The 23724-nt window shown below is 49.2% G+C and overlaps 1 protein-coding gene across 3 annotated transcripts in view; it reads right to left on the bottom strand.

Annotated features, from left to right (window-relative positions):
- Positions 1–23724, bottom strand: part of Sdk1 (sidekick cell adhesion molecule 1) — a 1173668-nt gene that overhangs the window by 60256 nt on the left and 1089688 nt on the right. For all 3 annotated transcript variants that reach the window (XM_029555167.1, XM_029555165.1, XM_029555166.1), the window contains 3 exons: positions 15159–15274; positions 10903–11089; positions 8165–8302 (listed from right to left, as the gene is read on the bottom strand). In XM_029555167.1, coding sequence (XP_029411027.1) covers positions 8165–8302; positions 10903–11089; positions 15159–15274 — 441 coding nt within the window. The remainder of the gene's footprint in view (positions 1–8164; positions 8303–10902; positions 11090–15158; positions 15275–23724) is intronic.

The following is a 23724-nucleotide window of genomic DNA, read 5'->3' on the forward strand; positions in this document are numbered from 1 at the left end:
GAATTCTATGCCAACCTAGACTACATAGTAAGAGTCTTTTTCACAACAGAAAACAAAAACAACGGCCATCTGGCCTGGCTCCTGCTCGACAACCTCAGCCAGGGTGGCTTAGCTGATCTCAGCTGTCTCAGGCCTGTGTTTGTATCACACAGTAAGGCTCAGCTGGGGTGGCTGAGCCGGGAGGGGGAGTGGGGGTGTGGGTGGTGGGAGGCCTCCCTCACAGATCTGTCAATGCAAGGGAGATGAAGTGTCATTTGTGTCTCAGTGTGGGTCAGAGCTCTAGAGCTAGGAGGACAAGGGTGCCCCGTGCATAGACACCTTTGATCCCTGCTGGCCTCATGACTGCTAAGGGTCCACTGGACACGTGATTCAGGCTGCCAAGCCCCAAGTAGGCAGCCAAGGAGGTGCGAGAGGTGGGGCTGCTGTCCCCAGTCTTTATGAGCAGCCAGGCCTCAGGCACCTGGGTGGGGCCCACTAGTTCGTGACAGACTGGCCCCTGCCAGTCCCACTTGGCATCCTTTTTTGGTCCAGGTGGCTGCAGGATCTGCTTGCTGGATGAGTCTGTCTACATCTGTCAGAGTTCCAGCAGAAAGCACAGTCCAGGCATGCAAAGGGCTGCTCTGAGCAGTTCTGCTGCCACCAGACACAGGGTCCACAGCATGGTGCTGGGAGAAAGCTAGTCCTGCCCTGAGAAGCCAGTAGGGGTCCCAAGGCTGGGGGCCGGAAGTCTGGTGGCCAAGCTTCACTTCAGCTAGAGTAGGATCTGAGCTGTGGAGTAAAATGGGTCCTGCACTGGAGGAGAGGAGCCCAATGGGGGCTTGTGGCTTCACTGCTGCTGCCCAGAGGCAACTCTGCAATGCCATCTGGCTGGGCTGGGCACTTTTAGCCACCAACACTCTGAGCCTGAAATCAACCATACACATAGAAAGCAAGAGCTGGCAATGTGCCAGGTCTGAGATGGGTCAGAATCTAGGGCTATAGAGTGAGTCTGAGACCAGCCTGGGCTACAGGATAAGTCTGAGGCTAGACTGAGCTAAGGAGTATGAGTCTAGCCTGGGCTTCATAGTAAGCCCCTGTCTCAAAACAAAATCATACAAAAAACCCAAAACAAAACAAAACAAAAACCTCAGAACAATCAAAAAATCAAAACCCCAAAAACTGAAAAAAGAATCTGGGAGTCAGGATGACTCATTCTTGAGTAGTTTTGTGCTGAGACCCTGGCTGGTTTTGACCTGTAGAGTGAATAAGGGGCCAGGATGGCAGGAACCTGTCTTCCCGCTCCAGTTCCCAGCACAGTGCAGACACTGCAGATGGCAGGAGCATTCAGGATGAAGAAGCAAGAGACAAAGAGACAATGCCAGTGACAGACTTGTGAAAAGAGGCGAAAATGGGTGCGACTGAAGCGGTTCCACCCCGGGAGTGACAAGCTCGGGTCTGGCTGTGCAGCCAGCATTCTGTCTGGAATATGAAATAATGGATCTCTTCGCGCTCCATCTCTAACGCTTGCCTTGGCGCTGGCTCTAAGGAACACAAGTGCTCCAACATTCTCTGCCTGTCAAGAGCAGTTCAGATCTCTGTAGGTGCACTGGACCACCTGTGTTCAGATCGTACTGCGATTCATCTTCTCAAAGCACAGGGGTGGGACAAATGAGCGAAGGACTCTTGGGACCTATGAGGTGGCTCATGCTTGCTGCTAAGCTTGACAACCCGAGTTTGAGCCCCAGGACCTATATGATGGAAGGAGAGAACAGACTCCACAAGTCATCCTCTGACCTCCACATGTACACAGTGACACATGCATGTACACATCCAGATACCACACACACACACACACACACACAGAGTTTTTAAAACATTTTAAAGAAGGACTCTAAACTCTCTCTCTCTCTCTCTCTCTCTCTCTCTCTCTCTCTCTCTCTCTCTGTATGTGTATTAGGGGGAACATGTTGAACATGTGTGTGGAGGTATGTGTACAGACCACAGGTCCACTTTGGGTACCATTCTTTGGGCACTGTCTACCATGACTTTTGAGACAGTATCTCTTATTGAGATCTGGGGCTCACTGAGTCAGCTAGGCTGATCAGCCAGGGAGCCACAGGCATCAGCCTGTCTTTACCTCCCCAGTGCAGGTTTATAAGCATATGTATATCACTGTGCCCAGTTTTTTATGTGGGTGCTAAGGATCAAACTCAGGCCTCCATGCTTGCAAAGTAAACACTTTACTGACTGAGCCACCTCTCCAGCCTCCTAAGTCCAGTTTGTTTGTAAAATGTACATCGAGGTAACAGTTCAGAACAAGGCTGTCAGGAGGACAAGGGGGCAGGATGCTGAATGGCAGGTGCATAGTACAGTGCAGAGGATGTAGTAAGTGCTCAGTAAACAGTACCCACCACTGAGGTGGCACCTATTGGGATCTTGTCTACAGCAATCAAACGTGGCGAAGATACTGTCTAACAGGGACATCTTCCAGATGCCCAAAGTTTCACAATGATGTGGACATTATCTTGAGAGATGACTAAGAGCCTCCAGCCTTGGCAACACAAGGGAAGCTGGTGGTATGGAGCCAGCTTGCTGGGGAAGACGGGATGTGGGAGTTTTGAATAAAACCAGAGTGAGCAGGAAGAGGAGCACAGAGAGAAGGAGATCGCAGAAGTCCCCTGTGGTACAGAGCCAACTAAGGAATGGAACATTCTTTGGAGGGTGGCCCTAAGGGTTAGCAGGACTAAGAATGAAGAGGAAAAGAAATGCACCCAAGGGGCTGGAGGATGGCTCAGTGGTTAAGAGCACTGGCTGCTCTTGCAGAGGACCTGGGTTCGATTCCCAGCACCTGCATGGTGGCTAACAACCATCTGTAACTTCAGTTCCATGGAATTTGACACTCTCTTCTAACCTCTGTGGGCATTGCACAATATGGGTGAGCTTGCACACATGCAGGTCATGCACATAAAAAATGAAAACTTTTTTTTAAAAAAGGAATGTACCCATGCACTTAATGCCACTTGTGTGTGTGTGTGTGTGTGTGTGTTTATAACTGCTTACTAAAATGGAGAACAGCAAAGATTGCAAAGCTGTCTTGAGAAACAAATGCCACAGTTACCAATGGAACATTTGTTTGCAATGACCTTGCTTGCTGAGGTGCCTACAGTAAATTCTGTGGTTAAAGACTGTCTTAACTGCTGCCTTCAATATCTACAAACATGCCTTCAGAAGGAATTTTCCCTCAGTGGTCCTAGGACATGTGCACATCTGTTCTGGTAATGATATAGACCATAATTTAAATCTACTAATGTTGTGACAGTGAAGAAATGATGATATGGGGAAACCTATAAAAAACCATGAAGAAACTAAACTTGGGGCTCAAGCTTTTCAGGAGGAAACTCCACTCCAGTTCACCAGCATGAGTAAACGTCCCTGATTTCTCCATGGAGTCTCTGGGGTGCCTTCTCTGTGCATCATGAGTCCTGTGCCTCATTTCCCATAATAAGAATGAGGGGGAGGTCCCAACGTCCATGCCACAGGGCTGCCAGAGTCTGTGAGCCCATTAGGACACAGGACACAGCAGATTCAGCTGCTTCTTTGAGGATGTATGAGAATACTTAAGCTGGGTTTGATTATGAAGGATACGTGCATCAATCAGAGCTGTGATTCCAACTTCTCATTAGAATGGCTCTAGCTGGTTAGCATCCTTAGAAAAGGTGCTTGTGTGCACGGGCTCAGGTTACAAGAGTGACAGGAGGGAAAGGGAGGAAGAGAGAGGGAAATTGTACACATATAGGCAGGTCCCCATTCAGCAAAACCTTAAAGGCAGCCCTGTTCAGGCTACCTGCTCCTAGACAGGTACTCTGAAAAGAACACTTTGGAGCAGGACAACGCCAATTACCCTCCCCCAAGTGCTGTCTTGGATTCTGAGAAACCTATCCATAGATCACCTGCCCTGTTACACATCAAAGTTCATCGACTGGCTCAGACACCTTGGCTTTTTCTTTCTCTCCCACTTTCACGTCCCTGATTGGAGAAGCAGCTCAGAATTGATGATGCAAAAACCTAAGGCCATTGTTTATGGCGAACATATTTTTGTGTTTCTTAGAGTGTCATAAAACAACAGCAAATCTTCTTGTCAATGGCATCAGAGAGTCAATGAAATAAAACTGAGTGTTTGAATGTTCCTTTTCAAATCAACTCCGTTCTACGTGACTGTGCTTCTTTCAAAAGAAAACTTTGATCATGGCTTTAAATGGAGAGCCAATATTATTTGGTGGGCTGGTTATGTATTGTTTCCTCCTAGACATTAAATAATCTATAAATTTTACAGCTTGTCTGTGTATATTACTGGGACAGGCAGATCTGACCTGGGTCATTGTATAATGACGGGTGGACATGTCTTTAGGCATACAGTGGGGTGAGGAATAAAGACTACGGAGCCCTGAAGGGACTCAGGAGTAACAGGTGGATAAGAGACACAACCATGGCTAGAACTTAACACCCAGGGTAGCAGCGCAGACAGAGCAGGTACGGAGTACCATATGAGCAGGTGCTGGTCCTACCTCTGAAGCTTTTTTGGGCTGGGCCTGAAAGTTCCACCTTCCAGCTACATTCTTAACCGACTACCTACTGCCTTCCATCATCAGCACCTCAGCTAAGCCCCAGGGGAAACAGCAGCTCCACTGCTGCTTTCCCTCAATGCCCTTGTGGTCCCTGAATCAGCTCTCCCAATCTGCATTCCATCCTGAGATCCATTTATTATTCACCAGCAAGCCCTTGACCTGGCTCCTCTCCAGCTCCTTGTTTAAATGCCTTCTCCCCCACTGTGTTTCTAGTTGACCTAGAAAGTTCTGGGAGGTCAGTGAGCCACTGATTTAAACCATGGTGTTGACCAGGGGGCTCCTGGTTTTGGTTGAGTTTGGCCCTCTCTCCAGTTTCTGTCTCTAGAGAAATCTGGGCTGTTTCCAGAAGCTCTGCCTGCTGCATGCTTTCCCGAAGCTTCGCCCAGAGAGACCTTCCTCCCTTGGATGCTTTGCTATGGCTGTCCTGGTCATGGCTGAGCAATTTGTAGGTGGATCGTCTCTCTTCCGATCGCACCCCTGGGTCCTCTCTGACACCGAGGCCTCTTTCTCTGCCCAACACTGTTGTGTGATCCCAGTCTCTTTCTTCACAGCATCCGTCAATATCAGGTTTTGGTGTTTTGTCTAGTTTCCTTGCCATGTTGAAAATGCTAGGCTGGCGTCTACCATTGAGCACACCCTGGCCCTTTCTCGGCTTAGTTATTTGCATGCTATCTTTCTTCCCTGGAATCTAAACTCATGGAACTCAGGATATGAATATACAAGTCAGTCAAGACCTTTGCTCTCTTGACCCCGTGGATTCCAGTTCTAGAACATTCTTTGGCACACAAAGGTGTTTCATAAATATTTTCTGAGTAACTATGTGAATGAATGGCAGGAGGCCTGGGCTACTGGCATCTTCTGGAGATGCTGATGATCCAGAAGGGTCACTGGTGCTGAGGGTCTAAAGTATAATTCGGGGTGGTGTCATGGTTTGAAACTGAAGTGTCCACCACAGGCTCATGCTTGTTCACTAGCTGGTGGCCCTTTTGCTAGACCGTGGAACCTTTGGGAGGCACGGCTTGAGTAAGAGAAAGACATCATTAGAGTGGGCCTTTGAAGGGTGGAGCTTGGTTCTGGCCAGTCTGTTCTTCCTGGTTCAATTCTGTAGTGGTTTGAATGAGAATACCCCTGTTGCATAGGACCGTTCTCTTGACAGACAGATCATGGACAGACACTATCTTCCCAAGCTTGGTTGCATCCACTTGCCTAGGATCATCACAGCTCAGCTTGTTGACTATTACTGTCAGCAAGGAAGGAGGGGCAGGGAGAGTCAGCCATACCTCCCGAACAACCAGTCAGCCCTAGCCGCACTAGGGGTAAGGGCTAAGGGTATACAAGCTGGGGAAGTGGAGGGGAGGGACTCTCTCCATTTTGTGCCATGGTAGGGAAGTCATGATCCATGACCTCCACACTAGATGGAGACTTTCCAGTGTGGCCTTAGGAGGGGAGCACCCACACTTCTCTAAGTAAAGCCTCACCCATTGCTCTGTATGTAAGCCCAATATACCTACTGGTTTTCCAGACTGCAGTTTGGTGAAATTGGACTTCAGCTTGTTGTAGGGACCAAGGGAGAAGGGGCCTGGACATCATTTGCACCTCCTGTGGGGACCTAAAAGCCCCACTTGCATAAGTTACTGGGGGCACGGCCTGGCTTGCTTTGAAAGTCTGAAGAACACTTCAGCACTGTGGAGGAGTGCATGATCAGCACATGACCATCCTTAAGATACACCCTGGGGATGGGGGGGAGTTCCAGGTGCCTTTATAAGCTTTGTAACACCTGTAATAAATGAGTTTCTGCCTGACTAAGACTCCCCGATGCGTCTGAGTGTCCCCAGGTAATGGGGGCGGCGTGGGCTGGCAAACGGCATGCTTACTCATCCCCAATCCTCACCTCGCCCGGGGTTGCTGGTTCGAACCTCCAGCACACCTCCTAGAAGAAATTTTAGCTACAGTCCTCCATAGGCTCCAAGTATTTAAATGCTTGGTCCCTAGTTGGTGGTGCTGTTTTGGGAGGTTTAGGAGGTGTGGCCTTGCTGGGGGAGGGGGAGGCTTTGGCCTTGTCCCACTTCTAGCTTGCTCTCTCTGTTTCTTATATGTGCTTGAAAATGTGAATTCCCAGTCTTCTGCTCCAGCCACCTCGTGCCATACCTCCCCACCATGAGGGACTGTTAATCCCTCTGGAACTATAAGCCCAATAAACTCCTTCTAAGATGCCTTGGTCACAGTGTTTTGTCATAGCAACAGAAAAGTAACTCAGACAAATGTGATGAGATTCACCTCCATCATGTCCTCCTGCCACTATGGGACCTCCACCTCTACCCCTGCCCCACCAAAATGGTCTGAATCCTCCAAAATCATGAACTGACAGCAACCTCTCCAAGAGGCTGACTCACAGGATGTGTGTGACATGGTCCCACAGGCCAGCATCATGGTGGACTCTAGACAGGCCTCTTAGCACAGTCTGTCCTCCACCTTCTTTGTAGTTCTTTCCTGTGTGTATATGTATGTGTGTAGGTGTGTAGGTGTACATATGCAAGTGTAGGCATGCATGTATTGAGGCCAGAAGTCAACCTCAGGTGTCATTCCTCAGGAGCCAATCACCTATTATTATTATTGTTTTATTTTATGTGTATGTGTGTACTGCCTGCATGTAGGTAAGTGCACCCATGTTGTGCAATGCCCACGGAGGACAGAAGCAGCTGTCAGATCTCCTGGAACTGGAGTTACAGACGGTTGTTAGTGGCCATGTGGGTGCTGGGATTCGAACCTGGGTCTTCTGTAAGAACAACCAGTGTTCTTAACCACTGAGCCATCTCTCCCAGCCCCCCAATTACCTTATTTTTTGAGGCAAAGTGTCCTGGTTAGTTTTGCCAACTTGACACAAACTCGAGATACCTGGGAAGAGGGAACCTCAACTGAGGAATTCTCTCCATCAGACTGGCCTGTGAACATGTCTCTGGAGCATTTTCTTATTTGCTAGTTGACAAGGGATTTCAAGTTGGGGACCACACTGTGTCTTCTCAGACCTGCAGCCATCCCTGTGTGTAGTGCCATCCTAGGCAGGTAGGCCTGGGCTGTATAAGCCAAGGAGCAAGCCAAGCAGTGTTCCTCCATGGTCTGTGCTCCAGGTTCCTGCTTGAGCTCCTACCCTGACTTCCCTTGATGTTGGATTGTGAGCTGTAAGATGGACTAAACAGTTTTTCTCCCCAAGTTCCTTTTGGTCAGTATTTTATCACAGCATCAGAACATAGGGCTTTTTACTTTTTATCTAGAACTTGTCAATTTGGCTAAGCTGGCCGGTCAGCAAGCCCCAGGTCAGCAAGCCTGTCTCTACCTCCCCAGCACTGGGCTTAAATGTGTCCATCACTGCACCTGGATTTTTTAAAGTGGGTTCTGGGGACTGAACTTCGACCCTCATGCTTACACCACAGGTACTTTACCAACTGAGCCATCTCTCTTCTACCTTCTGAGTTTCTGGAAAGCTCCTTGCCTAGAAATGAGAACTGATGGTTCTTGCTCTGTGACTCCTGGAGCAGAGCCTGCCATAGAGTGTCTCTTACCTTGCACAGGTGCCAAGGGCTCATACACCACCCGATAGCCCTGCAGGACGCCGTTAGCTGCTGCTGGCTCGCCCCAGGACACATTGAGCGTGGTGGAGGTTATTTCTGAGAACGCCAAGAAGCTGGGGGCCCCAGGAGCTATAAGAAAAGAGCAGAGGGGGATGGAGTGAGGACTGGAAGCTTTAGGGGCCACACACACAGGGCTGCACCTCTGCAGAGGACAGGGGGTGTTGCTAGGTGTTATTTCCCATGCTGTGGAAGTTGCATTGATCACTGATTGGCTCCCAACTCGCTGGAATCAAGCAGAAGCTCGGGTGTCCTGAGATGAACAGGTAGGATGATGGAGCTGGGAGGTAAAACGTCAAAGGTGTGAGAGTGAAGCACAGATGAAAGCAGGAGACAGACGAAGGGGGACGCAGTTCCATTTCCAGAGGCTGCTAGAAGATTCTGGGTCTCGTTCCTGGGGAGGGAGGGTGCTCTGTGGTAGATGGGGTTCATCTCCCCCTTTCCCTCATCTCTTCTCCCCTTTCTTCCTGTCCCTAATCCTCCCCTCCCCAACTCACCTTTCCCTTCCCCCTTCCTTCCCCTCCTCCCTTCTACCCCTCCCCACTTCCTCTTTCCTTTCCCTCCTTCCCCTTCCTTTACCTCCCCCTTCTCTTCCTTCTTCCCACTCTTCCTCCTCTTCCCACTTCCCCTCCCCTCTCCTTTTCTCCCTTCCCCTCCTCTCCCACAGCGAAGGATGACTGCAAGTCTGAGACGATACCGTGGTCCCCCAGGTGAGACCTGTTGGGCTGAGAGAGGAAGCTGACAGACCATCAAGACTGCTAAGAGATTAGAATCCCCATCTGCTGACAGGGACAATACATGTGGGGCCTGTCCCTTACCTGGGCTATGCACGTGTACCTGTGTGTGAGGAGCCACTCCCACCTGACATCCCAGTGGGCTTTGGTCGCCTCTGGATGCCTCACTGCCCAGGAGGGGCTCCAGGAGCCATACCAGCCTCACTGTGCCTCACCTCCTTTCTGTTACATCCCCCATGCTGAGCCCCTCCCTGTCTCCCCAGTCCTGTGATCTACCAGGCCCTAGTGCCCAGCCATGGCCCAGCCGTTGCGCTCTGCAAATCCATTCCTTCCCTTCCAGCTCCAATTCAGAAAACCCCAAACAGGAAAACTGGGCTGCTTTGGGAGTTGGGCGTGGCCCTAAGGAAGCAGCCCTGGCTGTCTGCTTGTAGTCCTATCACAGGATGTGACACTGCAAGACCCAGGGTGTCCATCATCTGAGCCCAAAGAATGCTGGGTCTTGCATCCTGGGCCCACAGGCTCCCAGGCCTCACTTTCCTGCCTTATCAGTCCTGGTTCTTGGCCTCTGATGGCTGCAGGGAGCTGACATTTTCTGAGGAATCCACTGTTCCTCCAGTCACAAGGAACTGAGACAAGTAGGGGTGGCCTGCTGCAGACACGGGCCGTGCCATGTGTATGGATGCGCCATAGCAAGACGGTCCTGCCCGCAGAGCTTCTGTTGTGGTTTTGATGTAAAATATCCTCCAGAGCCTCATGTGTCTGAACACTTGTTCTCAGCGTGGTGCTGCTTGGGAAGCCTGTGGCACTTTTAGGAGGTGGAGCCTTGCTGAAGGAAGTGGGGGGGTGTTCACTGGGGTCAGACCTTGAGGCTTCCTAGCCTGGCCCTACTTGCTGTTCATTCTCCACTTCCTGACCATGGATGAAATGTGACTAGCTGCCTCAACTCCACCCTCCTGCTACCATGTCCTCCCTGCCAGGATGGAGTATATTCCGAGGATCTCTGAGCCAAAACATAGCCTTTCTTGCATCAGTGGCTTTTGCCAGGCTATTTTATCACAGCAACAGAAGTCTCCAAAACCTCTCCTGGCTGAGAGGTGGCTGCTGAGCTGTTCCAGGTATGGCCTCAGGACCTTGACCCAGGAAGCACCTAAGCCTGGGCCTAGCTTTGGGGGCCTGGCTCCCACGCACAAGGAATTCAGCCTCTAGAGACTTGGACACATAGTGGGGCAGCTCCAAGAGAAGATACTAGAAGGAAGTTTGTGGGGTCAGGATGAAGGAAGAAGGCCAGGCAGCAGCCTCTCTCCAGTGCCTTTAGGGCTCCTGAGAAAACATATACTGCTCCACCCCAGTCAACACTAACTTAGCATCATACAAGTTCTGGGGACCAACAAATGACCCTTACACGCCCCTCTCCAAATTCCCAGCTATACAATTTAGCTTTTATTTTTTTAATACTTTATGATTTTTTATTTTATGTGTATGAGTGTATTGCCTGCATGTCAGTAAGTGTACTCATGTAGTACAATGCCCACAGAGGACAGAAGAGGCCATCAGATCCCCTGGAACTGGAGTTACAGACAGTTGTTAGCCGCCATGTGGGTGCTGGGATTTGAACCTCAGTCCTCTGTAAGAACAGTGTTCTTAACTGCTGAGCCGTCTCTCCACCCCCCTACACAATTTTTTTTAAAAGACAGGCTCTCATGCATCTCAGGCTGGCCTCACTGTGGAGCTGAGGTTGACATTGAACTCCTGATCCTTCTGCCTCCACCTCCCAAGTGTTGGGATTAAAGGCATGTACCATCATATCTGGTTTCTGTGGTGCTGGGGATGGGACTCGGGGCTTTGCACATATGAGCCAAGCACTCTGCTACCTGAGCCACATCCCTAGCCTCCAATAATATATCTGATACATGTAACTAAACAGACAGGGTGACGTACCAGCTTGATGTGTACGTCCTTGACGTGGGTCACTCCTGGGCCCGTCACCAGCAGCATTGAAGGCTGAGATGCTGACTAGGTATTTGGTGTGGCTGGTGAGGTTCTTGAGTTTCACCATGGGCTCGGGCAGGAAAAGGACCTTCATTTTCTCTGTCTCGTTCCGGCTGTCCACCTCCCAGTAGTAGATCTGTTGGGAAGAGCACAAGCTGGGGTTAGGCCACAGGGAAGTCGGGTCCTGGGGTGATGAGAGTCATCCTTGGGGATCAGACTAGTGTAGTGAATGAGGCCCCAGGACGCTAGTGTGTTGGGCAGGGATCGTGCATTTCCCCCTTGCTTATCTAGACTTCAAGTGTCATCTTGTTAAACTAGAGTAGAATCTAAGGGCAGGCTGTATACAGAGATCACTAGCTGGTGCCTCTATGGAGAGCTCTGACCTGGGCCCCAGTCTTCTTGAGATAAGAGAAACCACCCAATGTCCATCCCTGCTCTGACCTATGGATAGGCCCTACCCCCAAACTCACTCCTCACGTCCCATATTTTGTTCAAGGCAACATCTAAGACTTTCATCAATGTGGCAAAAATACTTCGGAAATGAAAACAAAAATACTTTGGAAATGAAAACAAAAATGACAGAAAGGAGCTGGGGTGATGGCTCAGTGGGCAAAGTGCTTGCTGCACAAGTATGAAGATCTGAGTTCAACCCATGTAAGAAAAAAGTCAGGCATGGGGTACAGGCTTTGAATTCCAGCCCAGGGGAGGGAGAGACAGACAGATTCTGGGGCCTTCTTGGCCAGTCAGCCTAGCTTACTTTGTGAGCTTCAGGTCAGTGAGACTGTGTCTCAAAAAACAAGGTAGGAGGGCTGGAGAGATAGCTCAGCAATTAAGAACATTGTTCTTGCAGAGGGCCTGGGTTCGATTCCCAGAACACACATGGTAGCTAACAACCATCTATAACTCTAGTTCCAGGGGATCCAATGCCATCTTCTGACCTCTATGGGCACTGCATGACATGGATGCACTTATACACATGCAGGCAATACATTCACATACATAAAATAAATAAAATAAAATAAAATATTTTTTAAAAAGCCCTGCCTCAAACGAAGCAATCATAATACATATATAAATAAATAAATATTATTAAAACCCAAAAACAAAAAACAAGGTAGGGGGTTGGAGAGATGGCTTAGCAGTTTAAGCATGTACACTGCTATTCCAGAGGACCCAAGTTTGAGTCCCAGTCCCCATGTTGGGTGGCTCACAGCCATTTGTAAGTACAGCTTCAGGGAATCTGACTCTCTCTTCTGGCCTCCATGGACACCTTCCCACATGCAGATGCAGACACAGACACACAGAGACACACAGACTCACACATATGCACATACAGACACACACATATACACAAACATATTTTTTTTAAAAAGTGAGGGCTGGAGAGATGGCTCAGTAGTTAAGAGCCCTGGTTGCTCTTGCAGAGGACCTGGTTCAGTTCCCAGCACCCACATGGTGGCTAACAAAAATAAATAAATATTATTAAAACCCAAAAACAAAAAACAAGGTAGGGGGTTGGAGAGATGGCTTAGCAGTTTAAGCATGTACACTGCTATTCCAGAGGACCCAAGTTTGAGTCCCAGTCCCCATGTTGGGTGGCTCACAGCCATTTGTAAGTACAGCTTCAGGGAATCTGACTCTCTCTTCTGGCCTCCATGGACACCTTCCCACATGCAGATGCAGACACAGACACACAGAGACACACAGACTCACACATATGCACATACAGACACACACATATACACAAACATATTTTTTTTAAAAAGTGAGGGCTGGAGAGATGGCTCAGTAGTTAAGAGCCCTGGTTGCTCTTGCAGAGGACCTGGTTCAGTTCCCAGCACCCACATGGTGGCTAACAAGTGTCTATAATTCCAGTTCCAGGGGATGTGACATCCTCTTCTGGCCTTTGTGGGCAATGTACACATGTGGTACACATACATACATGCAGGCAAAACATTTATACACATAAAATAATGTTTAAAAAAACAAAAACAAAAGTGGATGGAGCCTGAAGACTAGCTGAGGTTGTTTTCTGGCTTCTAAACACATGTACACACATGTATGTGCACACACATAAATACATAGACACACACACGGACACATACATACTTGTATGTGTGCACCTACTAGGAAAGAGTGCTAAGCTGGGACTGTGGGGAGAACCCCCTGCCTCCCCCGGGTACCATTTCTTCTTGTCCAGCTTCGACTTGCTCACAGGCAGATCTGAGGCCCAAGCACAAAGGTTTAAATTGGTTGCCAGAACCACTTCCCTAGACAGCTGGCTGGCAACCACTGCCCCCAGCCTGTGCCAGCTGGGCTGCCCAAAGACAACTCCTGCTGGAGGATTCCCCTTGGCTCTGTGGGCCTGAGTATGTGCCAGGCCACAAGAGCAGTGTGCCCTCTGAGAGCAAGGCAGAGGCTGCAGGAGACAGCAAGGACAGGTCACACCTATGCTGGGCCTGCCCAGCTATCTACAAGGCCCAGCTACGGGACTGGCAACGCTGCCTGAGGGAGAGCCACCACTCAGAAAGGCCTTGCTAACTTGAGATCGATATCCAAGTTCAATGTCTTTATCATTAAGGAAATGAGAAAACATTTTGAATGTGCATAAATAGCGCCCTGCCTCCTAGCTCACGGGACTTTCTGTGACCTCATTCGTCATTGTAAGAGCCTTGCTGTTACAGTGAGTATTCATTTTCATAACACACCTGCCAAAATCATTTTAAAATGGACATTTAATTGGGCCAATAGTCGTCAGAGCATGGAATGGAGATTCTGATAACTGTTCAAGTGGGACTCTAGGAGGACAGACAAAAAAATTACTTCCAGAAAGATGGCGGCATTCTGTGGGACAGAACTGGGACGCCTCCTCCAGGAAGGTGATGATCAGAGCTCCTCTGGTGTTCAGAGGGTTGGGTAGAGGGCAGCATGGAGGAGTACTGGCCAGTTCTTATTCCTCCTCAGTGTTTGCTGGTAGTGAGCTGTCTTTCTTTCCCTCCATCTCTAGAGCATTTAGCTCATGGGATTTCACAGCCTCTCAGGAAGATAGTTCTCAAAATGGGGTTTCCAGAAGTCACACCATGTGGGGATTTGTTAGAAATGTAGGTGTTGGGGTATGGGCCATGGCTCAGATGGTAAAGTGTTTGCTGTACAGGTCTGAGGGCTTGAATGTGATCACCAGAACCCACATTAAAAAAAAAAAAAAAGATGGGTGTGGTGGTGTGCCTTTGTAATCCCAGCACTGGGGAGGTGGAGGCAGAAGGATTCCTAGGGTTTATTAACTTACCAGTCTAACCTAGGTGGGTTGCAGTTCAGAGTGACCCTGTCTCAGTCAATCAGTCAATCAGTCAATCAGTCAATCAATCAATCAATCAATCAATCAATCAATCATCAATCACTCAATCAATCATAAGGCGGTGGAGAGATGGCTCAGCAGTTAAGAGCATTGGCTGCTCTGGCAGAGGACCTGGGTTTTGTTCCCAGCACCCACTTGGTGGCTAACAATCATCTGTAACACCATTTCCAAGAGATCTGACACCCTCTTCTGGCCTCTGTTGATATTGTACACACATGGTGACATACAAGTGGGCATATACTCATACACGAAAGAAGGAAATGAGTAAAGATTTTAAAGAATGAACTAAAAATGAAAAGGATGGACAGTTCCTGAGGCCTGAGGAGCAAGAGCCAAGGTGGTCCTCTGGCCTCCATGTACACACACACACACACACACACACACACACACACACACTTCAATTCTCCAGCTCCACCCCATACCTATAAAAATGAGAAATTCCCTTAATGTCCAATAGGAACTGAGGGCAGAGCTGGTGTGGGGAACCTCCTCTTGTGTAACACTCCAACTTCCTGTTACTGTCAGCAGATGCCCTGGAGGCTACAGTGTGGGCACAAGAAGAAGTCAGGTTCTCATGGTGGCCCTAGGTACCTGTGGATGAGCCAAGGCCCCTCCCCCAGGGTGCCATGTGGTGGGCACAGAACAGGCACATGGGAAGCCCCCGCCGTGCTAAGTAGCTTTCATCCTAGGCCAAACCTGCTCAGGCCCTCTGGCCCTGCTTAGATGCTGTGCATCTGCCTTTGGGGAGAGACAGCAGTCTTGGGGTACAGCCAGCATGCAGCTGAAGCCCTCAGGTCCCTGGGCACACGGTGAACTGGAAGAAAGAGTCCAGCCATGCGTGACAACTTGCCTTATAGCCCTGGATGTTCCCGTTCTGGCTCTCCGGGGGTGGTGGGTCCCATGTGACCTCCAGCTGGCTGGCTGTGAGCGGGGTCACCTGGATGTTCTGTGGGGCCATCGCTGGGGCTGAGTGAAAAGCAGGACAGAGAGTAACTGGGTGGGCCCTTTGGAAGGTGGCTGAGACCCCACCATGTCCCCAGGGTTCATGCAGGTCATGATTCTCTGATGGATACCAGCTGGGTTTGGGAGGTCTCAGGTGCAATCACATTGCAGGGTTTGCACTCTGTGTCTCCCACAGTCTTTAACCTTTTTATGCCAAGGAAATCCTCCCAGCAGAACCTTCTTATAAATGCACAAAACAAACTACAAAGAACACTGATTCTGTTGAGATACAGTTAGCAAGTATTCAAAAACAAACACTATCTAGAAATCCATGTGTCTCCGAGAACGCATGGAACGGACCACTGGGAGATCAAACAGCAAGACATGGATGACAGCGAGAGGTCCCATGAGCACCTGGTACATAGCAGGGACCCATGATGCTCTATGGGTGAGGGAGTCACAGGTACCCAGACATCTCTAATTGAGTGGAGGAGGGTGCTACGTTTCCAATGGAAGAAACAGAAAATAATGATAGACATGTCATCACAGGTTCAGGTGCTTCCTTTTCAAAGCCTGCTTCTCGAAGTCACTCTAGAGACACAGCTGCCCTACAGGTGCACAGAGACTCTGGTGTCTGGGAACATGGCCATGGCTGTATGTGGTTCCGAGGCTAGGTCTAGCTGCATTATCTGAACATGAGGCCAGTGTCCCCCCCACACACACACACAACTGGAGGGCTTCTTGGGGTGTTTTGCCCTACCACAGCCATAGTGCGAATGCAAAAAACAAAACCAGAAGACCGAGGAGCGTAGTGCGGCTGCCCACCCTGTCCTCCATGGTCATTAGGCTGTCAAGGGCAATATGTGGGCAGGCAATGCATTCTAAACCATTTTTGTCCTTTCCCCATCAGTCAACTTCAAGACTCTGAATTCTGTGCTGGATGCCTTCTCATGGGTCTGTTAGATGCCTCCTGGGAGATATTCCCATCCCTCACTTGAATGTTCTCCATGGAAATTTGGACCTAGGGAATTGAATAGAATTATCATGGGTGATCCTGGGGAGTTGCATGGAGTTATGGGTGATCCTGGGGAGTTGTGTAGAGTTGTCATGGGTGCCTGGCTGTGGGGACGTAGAATCCGGTCTAGCCCCACCTTATCTCCTACAGCCTCAGCCAGAGGGCTCAAGAACATCAGCTGCTGACACTCTCTCTCTGTCTCTCTGTTGTATGTATACATATGTGTGCAAGTACGTGTGCATGTGTGTGAAGGACAGAGATCAATGTCCAATATCTTCCTTGATCACTCTGAACATTGTAGTGTGGGGTGTGTGTGTGTGTGTGTGTGTGTGCGCGCGCGCGTGTGTGTGAATCTGCACTTCCCTACGTGTGTGCATGTGGAAGTCATAGGTCAATTCCAAGTGTCTTCCTCTCTCTCTCTCTCTCTTTCTACCTTGTTTAATTTTTTTTCTTTTGAACCGGGTCTCTCACTGAACCTGCAGTTTGCCATTTCAGCCAGACTGAAATGCTTGACCAGTGAGTCCCTAGAATCTGCTTGCCTCCACCCCACCGCTCCCAGTGCTGGGGTTAAAAGTGTGTGGTGCCAGGCCCAGCTTTTTAAAATATGGGTGCTGGGGCTGAAGAGATGGCTCAGCAGTTAAGAACACTGGCTGTTCTTGCGGAAGACTTGGGTTCAAATCCCAGCACCCACATGGCAGCTGACAACTGTCCATAACTCCAAATTCCAAGGGATCTGACAGCCTCTTCTGTCCTCCGTGGGCATTGCATGACATGGGTGCACTTACCTACATGCAGGAAATACACACATACACATAAAATAAGAATAATAAAATAAAAAAAATTATAAAATACGGGTGCTTAGGGATACCCACTCAGGTCCTCGTGTTTCTACAGCAAGCACTTTTACTCACTAAGCCATCTCACCACCTCTTATTAATTAATTAATGACCTCCAGGGACCCCATTTCTCCACTCCCCACCACCATCTCTGGGATTACAGACATATACCACCACTTCTGGTTTTCACAGGGTGCTGGAGTTCCCAACTCAGGTCCTCATGTATGTGTGTGGCAAGCACTTTACTGACTGAGCCATTTCTCTAGCCCCTGCTGACCGCCTTTTGACTCGAGTCTGTCTAGAGGCCATAGTGGAGACCACAAAGCCCTCACTGTCTGAGGAGGTAGACTGGCACCCGGGCTCATTGGGGGAGAGAGTGACCTCAGGAGTGGTTATTGCCCGAAGCTCTCTTCCCCGATTTCGGCTCTCTCCCCCCACCCACATAGAATAAAATAGTAATTAACACCCGCTCAGCCTGACACTGACTATTTATTTTGTTCTAACTGTGTGGTTTCTGTATTATCGCTGCCCACCCTGCCGCTAATGGAAATGTTAATAGCCCACACCAGGTTGTTGTGACAGATGCTCGGCCTCATTATCAGAAATTCTTATTTACCGCTCCATTAAACAACAGAATCACACAAAAAAAACAATTCAATCAAAACTAACTGGAGGAATTTTAACAGCCGCATTAATAATCCAAAACATAAATAAAGTTAATGTCTTCTGCATGTTCGCCTTCGGCAACTCGATCTCAAAATTACTGTTGTACAATTAAAATTGTGAAAGGCAGAATTGAGCGTGGCCGTAATCCTGGTAAGTTGGTGCACAGATTCCCTCCCAAGCACCCCCAACGTTGGCTGCTTACAGACTTGGCTAAAACCAAAGCCAGGACAGCCCTTGATTTGAGTGCCCATCCGCAGCAGGTGGCAGGGTCCACACGCTCTGGGTCTTCCCCAGCACTTGAGGTCCCCTGCTTCTTGACTGAGCAGAAGGACATTGGACCAAGCCTCCCGTGAGACACTTCCATATCCCCGCCAGCTATCCTGAGGCCTGTGCTTTATGCCACAAAGATACTGCAGGTAATAAAGGATATTGTTGGCACAAGCAGTGACGAAATAGATGTAAACACAGAACAAAGTCGTGTCGGATTCACTTTTTTTCCTCCTGAGCGCTGCAGGGCTTCCCAGGGCTTCCTGCCTGATGGGAGATGGAAACCACCAGGAAAGCCTGCTGTTCCCCAGGAGCAGTGGCAAGCCAGTCTTACAGTCTCCAACCTTAACGTTTCTGGTGTATGATGCACACATTTATCAGCCTGCATTGGAGCCTGTGTATGTACATGTTCGTGTGTACGCACATGGGCATGTGGGTGTGCCTGCACATGTATGTGCATGTGTATGGAAGCCAGAGGTTGACTTTGGGTATCTTTCTCAATCTCTTTGCACCCAATTTTTGAGACAGGGTCTCTTGTTGAACACATGGGCTAGCGGGCCCAGGAGTTCCAACGATTTACTTGTCTCTGCTGTCTTCACCCCTCCTAGCACTGGGGTTACAGGCGTCCAACAGCACCTGGCTTTTATCTGGGTGCTTGGGATAGAACTCAGGTACTCTTGTGTGCATGACAGGCTCTTTACCGACTGAGCCATCTCCCTAGCCCCTGGCAATTTTTAAATGCATGAAATTGTTTTCGAAAAGCGTTTTGACCAGCAGTTTCCTCCAGCATCTGCTGATTACATGCCCACAAGCAGTACCACACGTAGATGGGACAAGGCTGAGGTTGGCTCTGTGTGTCCATACTTAAGCTCAATGTGAATGTGTGGCAGTGTCACTTCTGTACCCTTGCCAGGGTACTGCAAGGCCTCATAGACTTCTTCAAGCCGACAAGAGAGGAATCAGAAACTTGTAGGGCACCCTGCATCTGAATCTCACAGCCATAGTGAAATTCTAGAGGTTTCTAGAATGTTCTAGAATTCTGTACGGTTTATTGGGAGGCACCACAAAACTGGGTACTGAAGGCTGAACCAGGACACAGACTGACTTTCTCTGGCCCTGCTACCTGTGCTCAGAAGGGGCAGGATGGGTGCTGGCAGTCAGGGCCCCTCCTGTCTTCCTTGTCATACTTCCAGGCAGACAGACCTCTTCTAGGTGGCCACCAGCTTCAGCTAAAACAAAAGCAGTTATCCAGGGCTGGGGAGATGGCTCAGTTGGTAAAACATACCCATCTAAGGATCTGAGTTTGATCCCCAGAACCCGTATAAAAACTCAGGCATGGTGGAATGTACTTGTACTCCCAGTGCTGGGGAGGCAGAGGCGGGAGGATCCCTGGCGTTCAATGGCTGAACGGTTCAACTAAAGGAATTGGTGAGTTCCAGGTAAAAGCATGAGACCCTGTCTCAAAAAACAAGGTGGAGGGTGACTGAGGAAGACATCCAAGGCTGACCTCTGGCCTCGCATACACATACGTGCACGTGTACTTAAAACATATATGCACCTGAGCATATAAGAACACGTATACATACAAACTCTCAGCCATCAGTTCACAGTGGCTGTCCTCACCTCAGATTTAATTTGCTGATGAATGAAGAGCACTGCTTGCTGGCCTTGATGGACCCAGGGCAAGCCTGCACCACCAATGGCCCTGAACTGTAGCCCTGGACTTAAGAACCTCGCGACTTAGGGACCGTGTCATAGCTATGTATGAGAGAGACTAGCACACAGGACACGAGTGCCGGGTGTTGCTGGCAGCTTCTGGCATGTGCTAGGCCTGGGAATTGGGAGGTGGTGGTATACCCAGTCTTTGGCAAGGCAGTGGAGCTTCTAGAGCCATAGAAGGAACACTGTAGGGAGAGGGTTGCTCATTCATTCAGTTCTGGGACCTCTCATTCAAAACAGTCATTGTATGGTCTGAGGGGTCATCCATCCATCTGACCAGCTGAGGATCTATCATGGTTAATATTGGTTATCAGCTTGACAGGATCTAGAATCACCTAGGAGACAAGCCACTGGCTGGGCATATCTGTGAGGATTAGGTTTATTGAGATGGGAAGACCCACCCTGAATCTGGGCAGCACCATCCCATGGACTGGGGTCCTGGATTGAAAATAAAGGAGAAAGCAAGCTGAGCACCAGCATTCATCTCTCTGCTTCCTGACTGTGGATGCCATGTGACCAGCTGCCTCACGCTCCTGCCGCCATGCCTTCCCTCCATCATGGACTGCGCCCCCTACTGTAAGCCAGAGTGAACCCTTCCTCCTTAAGTTACTTTTGTAACAGCAGATGAAAAAAGTAACCAATACAGCATCTGAGGGAGGTCCCATCCCCTCTGGCATCACCATCTGACTCACGGTGGCCAATGATGTGCAAGCAGTATTAATACAGGGGAAGCAGGGCTGATGCTGCCTGGGGCAGATGCTTCCTGAGGGTTATGAGGTCTTTGGCTCAGTCTTCCCACAGCCTCAAGAATGGCTATTCTCACACAGGAACAGGAAGAGAACGGGGAGCAAAAAGACAAGGCCAGCCCTCAAGGCAGGAAATGTTTAGAGGATGCCTTGACCACTGAGATTCAAGGTTACTTTTCCAAAGCCCAATTTTGCTGGAATCTCCCTGAATGTTAACCACGCCCTTGGCTTAGGGTTACAGGCTGGGTGGATTAAAAAAATTTCAAAGAGACTATAACAAGAGAGAGAAACCACAGTGAGTGATGGCAAGGTATAGTGAGGGAGGAGCTCAAAAGGCCGGGCCAGAAAAGATTACTTCTGGTCAGGGCATGGGGGATTCCTTCAAGTCAAAGCATCTGGCTGGCACTTAAATGATGGGGAGAGTTCCATGGGACACCAGGCTAGGAATTCAAGACACTGGCACAGAGGAACAGGAAGTGCAAACAAAACTTAGGTCACTTGGAGTGTCCACTACTGCTGGTTCATGCTGAGTATCCACTAGGATCACCCTAGGCCACACCAGACAGCCACTGTTGCCAGGGACACCCCAGGCTGCATTCAGGCATCCACTTTTGCAGGGCCACCTAAGGCCATGCATCCACTGTTGCTAGGAGCACCCCAGGCAACGCCAGGCATCCACTGTTGCTAGGGCCACCCTAGGCCACATCTGGCATCCACTTGCTAGGGCCGCCTGAGGCCACACACTAGGGTTTCCTGATGCTGCTAACTCACCCTCAGACATGCTACTCCTACTTTCACTGAAGCTGTGCTAGACTGTGGCAAGCCATGCGAGGTTTCCACTTTCGGGTTTTGTAATCAGTGATTTATTATATGGGGACAGAGGGGTTTTAACTGATAATCTGAAGATCATTGTTAATTCCTTACTAGAATGAAACAAGTGTTTATATGATGAGAAAAATTCCCCGTTCTCCATTTGCTTTATTTAGTCCACATTTTCCTGGTCCAGTTACTCTCTGACTCCTTACTGAAGTCAACAGGAAGCTGGATTCTCTTTCCTCGCTGACCACCTTGGCAAATGTTGTCAACACCCCCATTCCCTGAGCGGTACTTGCGGAGATGCAGTCCAGGTCTGAGTAAATATGTACCTACTGGGGCCTTCTCCACGCCTAGGGAGGTTTGAATGGAACAGAGAGCTTCAACTTAGTTGGGAACAAGTCAGAACCGGAGACAGAACACTGTGACTCAATGTTGATTAACAGCAAGTAAGGACTACAATGTCACTAAGCACAAAGCCTCTACAGGGGGACAGGTACATAAGCCCAGAAGCAGAGAGCATCCAGACCACTGCTACACCAGAACAGGACACCCTGTGCTCATGTGCCCAGCATGGCACAGAGTCTGGTGAGGGCCTGACCATCATCAGCAGTGGTGGGAGCCTGCACTGGAGCTAGAGACCTTACAGTAAGGCAGGAAACGGAGAGACTAAAGCCCTACACTTCCCTCTGAGAGGATAGCCTCGAGGACCTATCATTAGGCCCTTCCTCTTAAGGATGGCCCTGCCAAAATCACCATTCTGAGGACCAACGAAGCTCCCAACTCAGGGACCCCTGAGGGACACATCACATCCAAACCACAGTGACCACAGTAGGCACTGTCCCTTCCATGGCCTCTGAGGTAAGCATTGGCTGATCGTCTCAGAATCAGTAGCTGCTGCTCTAAAAAATAATGTGATTTTAAAAAGAACTGTTTCAGTAGGAAAGAAGGTTGATGTTAGAGTTTCCCATTCAGAATAACGAAGTCCTTTATGTAGATGACCTACACTAAGGGGCTTACCTGGGATCTCCCAGGGAGGGACACGGCTCAAGAGTAGTGCAGCAGCTGCCTAGTGATAGGTAAAAAGTAGCCAGAGAATGAACGGATAGAGTTGTTGGGGCGGGGGGGAGCACCAAGACACAGATAAAACTCCATCGGAATAGAGTTTATTAGCAAAGGAACACATGGGGCAGATTCCCTTCTGGGCAGGGAAAATGTCTGCCCCGGGTCCTGAGCTGGGTCTTTTAAAGGGGGAGGCTTCTGCTTCCTGCAGAAGGGGGGAAGATATATTATTTTTAAAGTTGGGTCGGGGGGAGTGGGAGAGTGGAACTGTTGAAACCTGTTCTCTTTAGAGATCAAAGGGGAAGCCTGCTGTGTTGGCCAAACAATGGAGAAAAGTCTGCTTCTGTTGACTTCAAAGACCAGGGTGCTTATCAGCTCGGTTCCCTTTTCTCAGGAGCTTGAAGTGGTAGAGCTCCTGCCTAGAATCCCCCAGTGAGGTGCTGGGGTGTGGCTCAGTTATAGAGCACCTGCCTAGAATCCCCCAGTGAGGTGCTGGGGTGTGGCTCAGTGGTAGAGCCCCTGCCTAGAATTATTTAGAATTACAAGTATTCCTTCTTTCCTTCCTTCCTTCCTTCCTTCCTTCCTTCCTTCCTTCCTTCCATCCATCCATCCATCCATCCATCATCTCTCCCTCCCTCCCTCCCTCCCTTCCTTCCTTTTTCTTTCTTTGAGACAATGTTTCACTACATAGCTCAGGCTGATCTCAAATTCTTGATCTTCCTGTCTCAGGCTAGGGAGTGCTGGCATTAGAGGCATGAGCCACTACATTTGGTCCCTTACAGCTATTTCAGTGTTAACCATTAGCTCTGAACCCTCCACCCTGCAGACAAATTCAGCCTTTGATTCCATTCAGTATTGACCTTTATTTTCCTGTCTCAATCAGCGCAAGGTGCTCACATTCTTACCTTGTTCAGTCTCAGTCCTCACCCACTGTTACATAAACAGACTACTCTGAGCTCAGCTGATTTAGATCAGGGTTTTCTTTTTGCTTGGTTTTTTTTCCTTGCCCATTGAGTGAACTTCCTATCACTGTGAGACCCAGATATTGACAGATCACGACTACACTGTAATCTGTGCACCATGCAAGGCAGATTCCGGGTCCCTAACGAACCAATTATATCCTCTGCAATCCACATTCACAAAACTAGCCCTCCTGAAGAAATGTTTATCACTGGAAAACTTGAAGGCCAGATGAACTTAGTCACTTGCCCTACCTAGAATAATCTAGATTTGAACTTAGACCTGTCTGACTCCCATGCCCAAGCTACTTCCTAGGGATGAGGTAAAAACTTTTGGAAGGGTTGGGAAGTATTTGAAGGTTTGAGGGCTGTAAGCCCAGTTAAAAAAAAA

This window comes from Nannospalax galili, unplaced genomic scaffold, assembly GCF_000622305.1.
Source record: "Nannospalax galili isolate Female #2095 unplaced genomic scaffold, S.galili_v1.0 scaffold664, whole genome shotgun sequence".
NCBI lineage: Eukaryota > Metazoa > Chordata > Mammalia > Rodentia > Spalacidae > Nannospalax > Nannospalax galili.